Below are 15,026 nucleotides of genomic sequence, written 5' to 3'. Positions count from 1 at the left end.
AAGAAATAAATTCTTTTTTCTACAAAGTGATAGGGGTAGGCAAACCAGTAAAGTGGTACATAAAGGCAAACCAACAAAATCAATAGAGAGAGGGGGAGTGAAGAATAAGGAGAGGGGGAACAAGTTCCTGAAGATTGCATACACCAACATAGATGGAGTGAGATCGAAGATACTGGAGTTAAGTGATGTAATACAGCTGCAGACACCAGACATTGTTGCACTCACGGAGACAAAACTTGAAGATGTAATTTTAAATGAGGTCATATTCCCAAGGGGCTACTCAATTTGGAGACGGGACAGAAAAATTAGGAAAGGCGGTGGCGTTGCTGTGCTGGTAAAAGAACACCTAAAGGTGAAGGAAATAATGACTGCCAATCCACAAGAAGTTGACATAATAGCACTAGAGATCTGCTATGAGGATGATAAACTAATGATGATAAATGCATATAGTCCACCGCCAAGCAGCACATGGTCAAAGGAGGAGCTAGATAGTAAACGTGAAGGTCTTATAACAATAATGAGAGAGATTATAGCGAGAGCGGATAACGATAGATCACGACTGTTGATAGTCGGTGACTTCAACTTGAAATCCATAGACTGGGAAGCATATGAAGCTAAAACAGAAGATTTTTGGACCTGTAAATTTGTAGACCTCATCCTGGAAACATTCTTGTATCAACATGTTAAACAAGCTACGAGGATGAGGGAAGGGGACGTTCCCTCCATGCTAGATTTGATATTTACCAGGAAGGAGGAAGAGATATTTGACATTCAGTACCTTCCTCCCTTGGGTAAAAGTGACCATGTCTTTTTGGGAATAAAGTATGCAATGCGTTATAAGCTGGAAGAAAATAAGGAGGTTGAAGCAGTTGAAAAACCAGACTTCAGGAGAGGACATTATGGTGACCTTAGAAATTTTTTTAGTGAGTATAATTGGACAGACTTGATGCTAGGCAAGGAAGTGAATGAGATGTATGGCAAGTTTTGTGAAATATATGATAAAGGCACAAAAAAATTTATACCAAAACAGAGATGCAGAACTAGGAAACAGGATTGGTTCAATAGAAATTGCGAGAGGGCTAGAGACCGAAAGACACAAAAATGGAATCAATACAGGAAGAGGCCGAACCCCCAAACATACCAGCGATACAAAGATGCGAGAAACAACTACACGGCAGTGAGGAGAGAGGCAGAAAGAAATTTTGAAAAAGGGATTGCGGACAAATGTAAAACAGAACCAGGTCTATTCTATAAATTCATAAACAACAAATTGCAGGTAAAGGATAATATTCAGAGGTTGAAAATGGGAAATAGATTCACGGAAGATGAAAAGGAAATGTGTGAAACACTAAACGAAAAGTTCCAAAGTGTGTTTGTACAAAATGAAATCTTTAGGGAACCAGATACAATAAGAATTCCAGAGAACAACATAGAACACACAGAGGTGTCTAGAGACGAAGTGGAAAAAATGCTCAAGGAGCTCGGTAAGAACAAAGCAGCTGGCCCAGATGGCGTTTCACCATGGGTTCTGAGAGAATGTGCATCTGAGCTCAGCATTCCACTTCACCTGATCTTTCAGGCATCCCTGTGTACAGGAATCGTAGCAGACGGGTGGAAACAGGCTAACATAGTTCCAATCTACAAAAGTGGCAGCAGGGAAGACCCCCTCAATTATAGACCTGTATCATTGACAAGTGTAATAGTGAAAGTATTGGAAAAACTAATCAAAACTAAATGGGTAGAACACCTAGAGAGAAATGATATAATATCAGACAGACAGTATGGTTTTCGATCTGGAAGATCCTGTGTATCGAATTTACTCAGTTTCTATGATCGAGCCACAGAGATATTACAGGAAAGAGATGGTTGGGTTGACTGCATCTATCTGGACCTAAAAAAGGCTTTCGACAGAGTTCCACATAAGAGGTTGTTCTGGAAACTGGAAAATATTGGAGGGGTGACAGGTAAGCTTCTATCATGGATGAAAAATTTTCTGACTGATAGAAAAATGAGGGCAGTAATCAGAGGCAATGTATCAGAATGGAGAAATGTCACAAGTGGAGTACCACAGGGTTCAGTTCTTGCACCAGTGATGTTTATTGTGTACATAAATGATCTACCAGTTGGTATACAGAATTATATGAACATGTTTGCTGATGATGCTAAGATAATAGGAAGGATAAGAAATTTAGATGACTGTCATGCCCTTCAAGATGACCTGGACAAAATAAGTATATGGAGCACCACTTGGCAAATGGAATTTAATGTTAATAAATGTCATGTTATGGAATGTGGAATAGGAGAACATAGACCCCACACAACCTATATATTATGTGAGAAATCTTTAAAGAATTCTGATAAAGAAAGAGATCTAGGAGTGGTTCTAGATAGAAAACTATCACCTGAGGACCACATAAAGAATATTGTGCAAGGAGCCTATGCTGTGCTTTCTAACTTCAGAATTGCATTTAAATACATGGATGGCGATATACTAAAGAAATTGTTCATGACTTTTGTTAGGCCAAAGCTAGAATATGCAGCTGTTGTGTGGTGCCCATATCTTAAGAAGCACATCAACAAACTGGAAAAGGTGCAAAGACATGCTACTAAGTGGCTCCCAGAACTGAAGGGCAAGAGCTACGAGGAGAGGTTAGAAGCATTAAATATGCCAAAACTAGAAGACAGAAGAAAAAGAGGTGATATGATCACTACATACAAAATAGTTACAGGAATTGATAAAATCGACAGGGAAGACTTCCTGAGACCTGGAATTTCAAGAACAAGAGGTCATAGATTTAAACTAGCTAAACACAGATGCCGAAGAAATATAAGAAAATTCACCTTCGCAAATAGAGTGGTAGACGGTTGGAACAAGTTAAGTGAGAAGGTGGTGGAGGCCAAGACCGTCAGTAGTTTCAAAGCATTATATGACAAAGAGTGCTGGGAAGACGGGACACCACGAGCGTAGCTCTCATCCTGTAACTACACTTAGGTAATTACACTTAGGTAATTACAACACAAAACATGGCAGGGAGTGCCACTAAGGCAAACACCGCCTAGGAAACTGAGGCCAGAGAAGTATCTGTCCCGGTTGACATTAGCTTACAAACTCGAGTGCTATGCAGTTGGCGCGGTGAGGTCCGGGGCCCCCCTCTCCCACTCGGGGAGGAGAGGGCTGCGCGAACAAGCGCCGCGCCAGTAGGGTTACGTTTGCTTGTTTGCTTGTTTCCTTGGGATTGTAGGGAATTCTACCTCTCTGTTCGGTTTTGGTTGTTAGTTTCTTACCATGTGGGGTTTATTTTGTTATGCCTACCTTTCTGGGTGCCTAACCCCGGTCGATGGCATATAAGGAAAACCCCCCAACCACAGGGGGGTTTTCCAGGGCCATTGTTCCCTGAAACCTCTCTGAAGGGGCGAGGTTCTGGCTCATGGTCCCTGGTAGGTCTGAACTCCATAGCTAATGTCCCGGTCTAATATAACATACATTAGCCCCAATAAGCTCTAGGGAGCCGTAGGGGCTCCCCTCAGAAAATGAGCCAAAACAAATTCAAAGTCCCAAGTTCTGCCAGTTATAACTGATTTATTTGATGACCAATTTAATTCTCTCTTCATATAGTTAGGGACGGGGTATGCATTCTCCAGGATGTAGAGGTTACAACAAAATCAGATAATAAACAAAGAAAAAAAATCTCCCCTAAAAAAAAAAAATTGTGGACATTTGTGAAAGTCACAGGTATTACCATTGGACAATGTATTTGTATGATATATAACAAAATAGAGCATAACATACTTACTCATTATTTTTTGTGTTATTATGTATTACTCAGCAATACTATAGAGGCATCAGCTGCATATCCACTTCAAGCCTTGTATGTTTGCAAATACGAATGATTTCCCACATTGCGTGTCACTTCTGGTGGGCTTTGGTAGTTCTCCCCCATTCTACCCAGGTCCAGGGTGTGTTGTTTTGGAAGTGATTCGTTCAGTTTTGGTAGTAGGACGGGTGTTGTGTGGTGTAGTACCTGTGTGCTTGTGTGCTTGTCCAGGGTGTGTTGTTTTGGAAGTGATTCGTTCAGTTTTGGTAGTAGGACGGGTGTTGTGTGGTGTAGTACCTGTGTGCTTGTTGATAATTTGTATTCGAGTCTTGTGGGTATCTCCCTTCCCCTCTGTAATCCTGTAGTGGTTCCATCTGACTGTTCCTCTCTCTTATATTTTCTACTCTGTTTCTGCCTTCCTCTAAAAAAATTCCAGTAGTGTCATATTGATCTTCCCGTCTATAACGCTGTGTACCTCTCACGTGGAATTCCGGACACTGAAGATTGTAGCATTTCATCCTTCCTTCATCCTTCATCCTTCTGTCTGGCCCACAGAACAGTGCGAAAGATCGCGACGGTGTGGCGGGCACTTCGGAGGGTTTGGGTCGCTCGCGGATTGACGATCCAGCTCCATTCGGACTGCTTCCCGGTGGTTCATTGTCTGAACCATGGGGGGGGGGGGGGTCGGTGCAATCCTTGGCTCTTTGGGGCTGGTCGCTTCGGGTGATTCGTCTGCTGAGTTCTCGGGGTTTGGCTCTTCTGGCCATTCACATTCGGGGAGCGTCTAATGTCCTGGCGGACGACCTGTCTGTCTCAGTTCATTCTCCTGTGCACAGAATGGACAGTTGATGCCGACTCGTTCAGTTGGCTCTGCCGAGCGTACAGATTCCTGGAGGTGGACCTCTGCGCATCAGCGAGGTCGAGGTGTTTCCGTGTATATGTGGTGCCCCTCCTCGACTGCGAGGCCATCGGGGTCGATGCCTTCAGGCAGGAATGGTCAAGCTGGTGTTACCTGTACCTCTTTCCCCTTTCCCCTGCGTATATATGCACATGGCGTATATATACGCTATGAGTAACATGTCCCACCAAGCGCATGGCGTATATATATGCCACAGGGTGCCAGGTACGATTCAAATGGCCCGTGGCTACATGGGGTTCACATCAGCTTCCTCAGGATTCTTGTAAACAGACGCCATGTTTAAAAAAATCGTGGGCAATATTCTCTGGTGTGAGAGCCACAGTACTGTGGAAGCAACCAATGCTGGTGCATGCAGCATGAGCTAACAGCATTGCTGTTCAGCTTGTGACCACAGCATTGCCTAAAAATGTCAAAATATATATGTAACTGCTATTATTTAGCAATGACAGTATTACAGATGACTCCTGACTGTGATAAAATTGACCAGGATTGTGATAATAGTAGGATTGTTGTGATAATGTTGAGGGAGGGAGGGAGATTACTAACTGTGTAATTACCTAAGTGTAATTACAGTGTGGCCACTGTAATTACACTTAGCCACCTAAGTGTGGCCACCTGTTATTGTCTGCATTCACCATACCAGCTCAGTGGTTCTCTATGGTGAACACAAATGTAGATACTTATATATAATGTGTGTATTAGTGTAATAACAGCAGAAGGATTATGTTGGGAGGAGCCATTTAGGTGACGGAGGTGGCGTCGTCTGCATGACTTGTCTTGCTGTGTAGAGTGTGGCTACTATGCTCTTTGGCCACCCTACAAGCTTAGGTGTACAGTTCCGGTGCATACAACATGTAGATACTTATATATAATGTGTGTATATAGTGCAATAACACTACAAACAGTATTGTTGGGGGAGAAATTTTAGTATGCCTGACCTTGAATGAGTGAGGGAGGCAGCCGCCAGCTGGCTGTGTGTGTAGTGATGTCTCTTAGTGCCTAAACTAACTATATCAGCTTTGTTGTACAGTTGTGGTGAACAAAACATGTAGATACTTATATATATTGTGTGTATATAGTGTAATAACTGCAAAACTATTTGTTTATTGCTTTATGAACGTAATAATTGAATCACTAATATGAACACCATACTTTTGAGTGTAGTGATGATTCACACATTTTATTATATAAATCTATCACACTACACACTATTGAATAATATTACTGCAAAAAACTAAGGAAAAATCAATCAGACATTGAAATAATTAGGTGATAATATCTTTGTGGCAACTCTCACCTGTCAGCTCGGGTGACGCTGACCGCCTCTGACGACCGCTCTCTTAACGCAAACATTTTGCCAGACTTCCTCGGCCTATTGCACCCAAAATATGTCACCTACGATTTTTTTTTATTTTCCCGTGCTCAGGGAACACAAATTAACATTTTTAGAAGACAAAATAGTTTTTTAGAATTGTTTTTTCTTGTGCACAGGGGTGTAAATCTCCTCAGGACCCCTTAGCAGCTTAAGGGTTAATCCAAACCCGATCAGGGGGAGGGAGTCAAGAAAAGTAGGAAGGGCAGTGCTGGTATCACACAGGTCGCTATCAATCTGATGCATAAATTTCCTAACACCAAAGATTGGAAGGTCAGCATTTTGCAGTTGCACCTTGATGTCATCTGCACTAACTTTAACAACATACTGGACCACATATCGTACCAAACAGTCACCCAGAGGCATATAACAATGGACCTTGTAACCAAAGATAGCAGTAACATCAGAAAGCACCAAGTCCTCGGAGGAAGCGTGGTCCACTACAATCAAGTTCCTGTGTTTATTCGACCTGAAATCATGCACCCTGATCTTAAAAAACTCGGGAACGGCTTGATAGAAAAGACTTCGTGCCCTACTATTTCCAAAAACGTTTTGATCAGTGGGCGTATCGGCATCAAAGGCGATGATGAACGTACATAGGCCAGGAGAACTCGTCTGACCGGGAGGGAGTGGAGGGCGTGTAGACAAAGGTTGCGGAGGGTCACAGGGCACCACAGAACGCAAGCAATGTTTCACCTCCAATCTATTAGCCTTACTATGATGTTTACTGTCCAGAAAGTCACCATCGAGATTCCCCTCCAAGACCGGGAGAACGTTGTGACCGGAATGCATGCCAAGGGACAACGGGGCCTGAAAACCCTCAAAGGGATCGGAAATGTCCACGGGAGAAATGCTGCACGAACCACCATCTGTCGCCATGGTCGGCCGGCCCTTTTGGTCCTGGTGATAGGTTTGTTTGTTTGCAGCCATCTCCTTTTCTGGTGAAGAATGAGTCCACTGCTTTCAGGAGGGGTCCTTGGGTTGTTGATGCTTAGTTTGTTTGGCCCGGGGTGCATCTGGTGTTGTGTCTGGTTGCGGCTCTTCGCCGTTACCTCCATGCCACGGCCTTGGTGGCTGGGGACGTGCTTTGGGTTGACCCAATTTCCCATCTTCCCTGTTCCAGGGCTCGGGTCTCACAGGTTGTCCGCAGGGTTATTAGGTCCGACCAGCCTGAGGTCTATCCTTGTGCCCATGACGTTCGTAAGTTTGCTGCTTTGGCTGCCGTCTTCGGTAACATGTCTTGGGCTGACATTCAGCACGGGGATTTTGGAGGTCAAACAGGGTCCTGGCCGCTCACTACCCTGTCAATGTTCCTGGCCCCAGTCGAGCATGTGTCGCATTGGGTTGGTGGTTGCAGCCAGTTGTCTCAACTTCGAGTTGAGAAGCGAGTGGCAACCACCTCCCAGGTAAGTCCCTCTTGTTTTTATCTTTGGTTAAATACCTCCGGGGAGCTGAATGGGCTCCCCCCAGAAAACCAGCGTTGAATGTAATGAATCGCCATTTTTTGGGTGAGATCCAGAGGCTCGCCCAGCAACCCTCCCTCCCTCCAGTCAGCAGTTACGTTGGTTTTTTGACATCCAGCCTTAGTATTGGGTTGGATAGCCGGCGCAGGGGTCTGGGGCTCCCCCTTCCCCCTCCTGGGGAGAGGGGGAGCTGCACAGACAGCGGCGCCGTAAAGGTTGTGATGTCATGCTCGTTTGCTCGTTTTTCGTTTGAGGAGTTCTGTCCAACAGTTTGGCTTTCAGTAGCAATATTTTAACCCAGAGAGGGTTTGTTTTGGGGTGCCTATCTTTCTGGGTGCCTGACCTGGATGATGAGAGACATAGAATGCTTCCAACCACACTGGGGTTTCTATAGGCCATTGCTCCTCGTGCCTCTCTGAGGGGGGGAGGGGGGGCCAGGTTCTAGCTCATGGTCCCCCAGTAGTCCTTGAACTCTATTTGCCTGACTGATGCCAGGGTCTAATGCATTCATATCAGCCGTGAGAGCTCCAGGGAGTCTCCAGGGTCTCACCCAGAAAATGGCATTTTATTACATTCAACACTGGTTATTTATGAAATAATTATAATTTTATTATAATTCTTATATTAAAATTATACTTATTCTATATAAATATATATTCTATTATAAATTGTTAACTGTATATTTCATAATTTTGCTTTGCAAATTCTTGTTTGGAAGCAAGCTAATGGGGGTGAATTCCATACAGTTGCATGGAATAAATGGTAGAGCACTAGAAAAGCAAAGGCAGAGCAAAGCAAAGAAAAAGCAAAGGGTCGTCCCAAATAGAAATAAATGTGACTGGAGAAATGCAGTAAGTAGGGTACCACATGGTTCCATCTTGGGGCCAACCACTTTTGTCATTACTGTACTGTATATAAATGACGTAGATGAGAATATTACAAACCACATCATCAAATTGCAATTAACACTAAAATCAATGAAGTAGGAAGAGAAAATTATATTGAGGCCTTACAAAGAGATCTATATGAACTCCACAAATGGTCGGAAAACTGGCAAATGCTTTTTAATATTGAAAAATGCAAGACCCTGCATGTAGGATATAACAGTGCACATCACAAATACCAAACTGACAACATTACCTTGCAGTAGATTGATGAAGAAAAGGACCTTAGAGTTCGAACCCCACTAGTCACCGAGGTGCACAATAAGTGGAAGTTGTAGTACAAAAGTCTACTAAACCCTAGGAATAGTCAAAGGAACTTCTGACTTCCAAGAAAAGAAGGTAATTATTCAAATATACAAATCTCTGGTGTGCCCCCATTTGGACTAATGTATCCAAGCATAGAGACCTCATCTTCAGAATGACATATCTGCTTTAGAGAAAGTTAATGTTGGGTGAGAAAAATCATCCCAGAACTAAGTCAACTCTCATTCCAGGAATGATTGAGGGCCATAGGACTAGCAACACTGCAAATCAGATATGAGAGGGCAGATCTCATCAAACTTTTAAAATACTGAACAATATGAAGGATGTCAATCCAGACTTCTTCTTTAAAAGGACAAATATAACATATACAAGGAGCAATAGATTCATGCTCATCAAGAAACAATGTATTACAGAAAATAGGAGATGCTTCTTCACTCATAGGGTTATAAACCCATGAAACTGCCTAGCCATGAATGCCAAAAACATTGCTGCAGTTCAAAATCCGGCTGGATAAAATCATAAGGAAAAATGGGGGACCTTTGACAAGCTGCTGGCTTCCTGTCCCCATTGAGGCCACTAGTGAGTTGATGGCCCTCAATTAAATTCAAGAAATTGTTAAATTGTTTATACAGTATTATTAACATTGCTAAAATACAAACTTTAATAGTATTACCATGTCAGGGTCATTCCAGTGGCCAGGTCCAGCATTAGGAACTATATCATCCTGGTTGTCTCCGTAATAATCAATGATCCGCTGTACAGACTCCCAAGAATCTTGAATATCATCAAAATTTCTCCAGAGGTTGCAGGTGTTAATAATAGACGTGTAGTTTGGCTGAAATATTCATACAACATTGGTTATACATATTATAATAATAAAGTAAATATATTTTATATGTACAGATTATAATACAGATAATATGGGGCAAAACGACAGGGTACAATTTATTTAATGACCAAACCACTCACCACAAGATGGAGAAACTATTACATTTTAGTCTGTCCTGGACCATTATCAAGTCGTGTGTGAGGTCACACACAACTTGATAATGGTTCAGGACGGACTGAAATGTTGTCATTTCACCATCTTCTGGTGTGTGGTTTGGTCATCATATCTTCTGCCACTTTATTGTGACTCATCATCTGCATACAATTTATTTAATTTAATAAAAGCTGTCCCAAAATAGTTGGATTTAGGTTACAGCTCAGAAGGTAGCTAATGGTATAAACAAGTCAGAGATCTGCTAAATGTAACCAACATGAAAATACAAATTAAGTATTAGTATTAGGTAAGTACAATTAAGTTTATTTCTATTACTGTATATGGTTAGTAATTACACGGAGTTGGTAGAAGGCTGGCTGGCCTGAGTCACCCAGAGAAGCACTATTTCATCTGTTGCTGACTTTCATAAGTTTTATAAACATAATCCCATAATGGGAAGGTTCCTAAGCTTGATGACATTCCTCATCATAGGAAAGGTTTTAAGTGAAGTAGCCCTAGGATCAATGTTAGTCCCACTTATGTTTCAAGTGAAATAGCCCTAGGATCAATATTAGTCCCATTATATTTCAAGTGAAATAGCCCTAGGATCAATATTAGTCCCATTATGTTTCAAGTCTAGTAGCCCTAGGATCAATATTAGTCCCACATGTTTCTAGTACATATAAAGGATTTGCCTAGTTGAACATCAAATTATATTATGGGCTACTCATGCCCATGCCACCTCTTGGGTGGCTTAATGGCTGCTCTGCTGTGAGTGGTGCAAAGGATCTTGGTATATGCATGAGTACCATCTGTGATATATGGCAACACAAAGCTCATGTACAGTAATTTTAGTGTTGTGTTAGGTTATTTAAATGATCATTGTTGAAGCCTTTCAAAAGAGCAAGCTGACATACTCTGACAAGATAACTTAAAATTTCTGTTATTGTCAATAATGTATGTGAGTACTCTTCCTGATGTCCCTCTCCTGACTATGTAAATTTATGTTTATTGTGTGTATTTACTATGTGTGTCTGCAGAATCCAGCTATAAGCTATAAGCTCTTGGAACCCGCCTTTCTAACCAATCTATTTTTCTTCTATTATGTCTACTACATATATTTCTCTCTAAAACATGCACACACATCTCCAGGAAGCAGTCCGTAGCAGCTGTCTAACTCCCAGGTACCTATTTACTGCTAGGTGAACAGGTGCATTAGAGTGAAAGAAACTCTTCCCATTTGTTTCTGCCTCCACCAGGAATTGAACCTGGGCCATTAGGACTATGACTCCTGAGCGCTATCCACTCAGCCACGAGGCCCTGTGTAAATGCCCAAGTGTAGTTACCGGATGAGAGCTACACTCGTGGTATCCCATCTTCCCAGCACTCTGTCATGTAACGCTTTGAAATTACTGACAATTTTGGTCTCCTCCACCTTCTCACTTAACTTGTTCCAACCATCTACCACTCTGTTTGTGAAAGTGAATTTTCTTATATTTCTTCAGCATCTGTGTACAAACTCCCAAGACTTCCATAGTAAGTTTAAATCTATGACCTCTTGTTTTTGAAGTTCCAGGTCTCAGGAATTCTTCCCTATCAATTTTATTGATTCCCGTTATTACTTTTTACGTAATGATCATATTGCCTCTTTTTCTTTTATCTTCTAGTTTTTAGTGTGTGTAATTACCTAAGTGTAGTTACAGGATGAGAGCTACGCTCATGGTGTCTCGTCTTCCCAGCACTCTTTGTCATATAACGCTTTGAAACTACCAACGGTTTTGGCCTCCACCACCTTCTCACCTAACTTAACTTGTTCTAACTGTCTACCATTCTGTTTGCAAAAGTGAATTTTCTTATATTTCTTCAGCATCTGTACTTAGTTTAAATCTGTGACCTCTTGTTCTTGAAGTTCCAGGTCTCAGGAAATCTTCCCTATCAATTTTATCAATTCCTGTTACTATTTTGTACGTAGTGATCATATCTCCTCTTTTTCTTCTATCTTCTAGTTTTTAGCATATTTAATGCCTCTAACCTCTCCTTGTAGCTCTTGCCCTTCAGTTCTGGGAGCCACTTAGAGTGTGTGTAATTACCTAAGTGTTATTACAGGATGAGAGCTAAGCTCATGGTGTCCCGTCTTCCCAGCACTCTTTGTCATATAACCCTTTGAAACTACTGATGGTTTTGGCCTCCACCACTCAGCTTGTCCCAACCGTCTACTACTCTGCAAAAGAAAACTTCCTAATATTTTTTCGGCACCTTGGTTTTCTTAGCTTGAATCTGTGTCCTCTTGTTCGTGAAGTTGGTGGTTTCAAGAATTACTCTGTCAATTTGGTTGATATCTGTTAGTATTTTGTAAGTGGTGATCATATCACTCCTTTTTCTTTTCTCTTCTAATTTTGGAATATTTAATGCCTCTAGTCTCTCCTCATAACTCCTGTATTTCAGTTCTGGAAGCCATTTTATAGTATGCCTTTGCACCATCTACTGTAATAATTTGACTTGTTAAAAAAAAAAAAAGAGGCAATGATGAATGTAATTAAACGCCATTTTCTGGGTGAGCCTCGGAGGCTCCCTAGAGCTATCAGGCTAATATGTATTATATTATTGTATCAGGCTGATAAGTATTATATTATTATTATGTATTATATTATTATATTAGTCTGGGGAATCACTCAATTGGAGTTGAGCCCACCTGGGACAACGAGCCAAGACCTGGCCCCCCTCAGAGAGGCAAAGGAAGCAATGGCTAATAGAATCCCCCATGTGGTTGGGGACATTCCATGTCTGCCATTGACCGGGGTTGGCACCCAGAAAGGTAGGCATAACAAAACAAACCCCACCTGGTAATAAAATGCAACTGAAAACTGAACAGGAAGATTATCTTGGTTATTTTTAGTGGATTTTGGGGCTTAGTATCCCTGGGTCCTGGTCCTCGAGCAGGCCTCCTTTTTTGTTACAAATCTCCAAGAAGTAGCCCATAGCAGCTGTCTAACTCCCAGGTACCTATCTACTGCTAGGTAACAGGGGCATCAGGGTAAAAGAAACTCTGCCCATTTGTTTCCACCTCCACTGGGGATCGAATCCGGAACCTCAGGACTAAGAATCCGAAGTGCTGTCTACTCAGCTGTCAGACCCCACTGTTAGGGAGGCCGAACTCAAATTACAACTTAAGGAAACAAGCCAACAAGCAAAAGTCCCACCTCACTGCCGTGCTGCCTGTCTGTGCAACCCCCCCCCCCTTCCCTGCCAGTTCCCCCATGCCAGCTACCTAAGCCATCCAGTTCGGAGGCTGAGCAACAAAAAGGGAAAAAGAACCACCAACCAGAGGGAGGGAGAGTTGCCAGGGAGCCTCCGGGGCTCACCCAGAAAATGGAGTTTCATTACATTCAATGCTGGCTTTCTGAGGAGAGCCCCTACTGCTCCCTGCTCCCTGAAGTTACCTAACCAAAGATAAGAAAAATGGGGACTTACCCGGGAGGCAGCCGTCACTCACTCCTCAACTCAAAGTTGAGACAACTGGGTTGCGACCCAAAGCCACACACGGACAACTAGGACCAGGAATGTTGACGAAATGACGCGCAGCCAGGACCCTGTTTGACCTCCGAAATTCCCACACCCAAATGTCCGCCCAAGACATATTGCCGAAGACGGCAGACCAAAGCAGCAACTGAATAAACCTGCGGACAACTTGGGAGATCCGAGCCCTGGAACAGGGAACGAGGGAAACCAGATCAACCCAAAGCTCATCCCCGGCCAAAGAAGCCGAGGTGCACATGTAACGGCAAAGAGCTGCAACCGGATACAACACATGATGCACTCTCAGCCTGACCATCCAAGCATCAACAACCCAAGGGCCCCTCTGGAAAGCAGCCGTCTCATTCATCGGCAGAAAAGAAGGAGACGGTTGTAACCGAACAAACCGACAACTAGGACTGAAGAAGCAGAAACCCCTGCACCAGAGAAGAGCATGAAGCTCTCCCACCCGACCCCTAGAGGCCAATACCAACTGAGAAAAGCCTTGGAGAAACAATCTTGAACTGAAGGGGCCACCACGAACCAAGGAGAGAGAAAACAGAGCACCCTGTCCAAGGACCAGGATGGCTCAGGCGGCCAGGGGTGAAACAGAGCACGAGAAATCTTACGGAACAGGGCCAAAGTGACATTCACCCCGAAACGCAAGCTGAAGCAGCTTTGCCAGTGCCGCACAATCTGAGGCGACAGTATTAGGAATCAAATGACGGTCCTGAAACAGCCAAGAGAGAAAGGGCAAAACAACCCAATCAGAAATAGGAGACAACCTACGAAGAGAAAGAAAATGGCGAAAAGAAAGCCAGGATACTTTATACTGGTGCTGAGACTAAGCTTGTAGGTGGGACATCATCAATGAAGCCACCAGATCACCATACAAATGGAGATAAAATGCGACAAAAAGACCAGACACGAACAGCGGAAGAGAAGATCGAACCACCCAGGTCCCTGACCGGACCAATCTGCTGAAAGAGGCGGAGCCACAGAAAACATCGCAGGTTCGAACCCCAATCAAGCAGCGCTTGAAACCAAGGCTGGGCCAGCCACCAAGGGGCCAACAGGACAAATCCCCCCAGTAAGTCTCCAAACGAACCAGGACCCAAAGCAACAGCTGGACCAGGGGGAAGAGGTACAGGTAATCCCACTTCGACAAGTCCTGCCGAAAGGCGAACACTGCAACAGCTTCACAGTTGGGGAAGGGCACCACATATCAGGAGATGCTGAGACCACATCAGGGCCCCCCTCCAAGATAAAAAAAAAAAATAAAAATAAAAAATGAAAATAATTGAAAAGCAAGGAGCCAACCTGCGAGCAAAGCGAGCACCAAGCCGACAAGACAAAGACGACTCCATAGTAGGCACTGGCACCAAAGGCCCACCTCGAGAAGCAGAAGCCAAGACCCAAAAAGTGCAGTCTGCAGGCCAGGAAGGCCCTGGAACTCCAGAAGAGGTATGTCCGTGGGGGCACACAGGAAGTAACCCACCAAGGGCCACTCGAACCTCTGAAGGGGAACCCAAGAGTTAGAAAAACCTCTAGAACAAAACCAAAGAACCTAAAGGAACCCAAAAATTAACCCGGGGGGGGGGGGGGGAGGGAGGGGGGGGGGGGGAGGGAGGGGGGGAGGGGGGGAGGGACGGGGGGAGGGGGGAGGGGGGGAGGGGGGAGGGGGGAGGGGGGGGAGGGGGGAGGGGGGAGGGGGGGAGGGGGGGAGGGGGGGGGGGGAGCCCAAACCACCACAT

General features: G+C 43.8%; 1 protein-coding gene across 2 annotated transcripts in view; it reads right to left on the bottom strand.

The window, feature by feature from the left end:
* Nucleotides 1-15,026, bottom strand: part of LOC123757610 (alpha-N-acetylgalactosaminidase) — a 152,988-nt gene that overhangs the window by 15,045 nt on the left and 122,917 nt on the right. For both annotated transcript variants that reach the window (XM_045741420.2, XM_045741421.2), the window contains exon 7: nt 9,451-9,612. In XM_045741420.2, the coding sequence (XP_045597376.1) occupies nt 9,451-9,612 (162 nt within the window). The remainder of the gene's footprint in view (nt 1-9,450; nt 9,613-15,026) is intronic.

Source organism: Procambarus clarkii, chromosome 19 (genome assembly GCF_040958095.1).
Source record: "Procambarus clarkii isolate CNS0578487 chromosome 19, FALCON_Pclarkii_2.0, whole genome shotgun sequence".
NCBI lineage: Eukaryota > Metazoa > Arthropoda > Malacostraca > Decapoda > Cambaridae > Procambarus > Procambarus clarkii.
The sequence above is the reverse complement of the archived record's forward strand: the minus strand, read 5'-3'. Positions and strand labels throughout refer to the sequence as shown.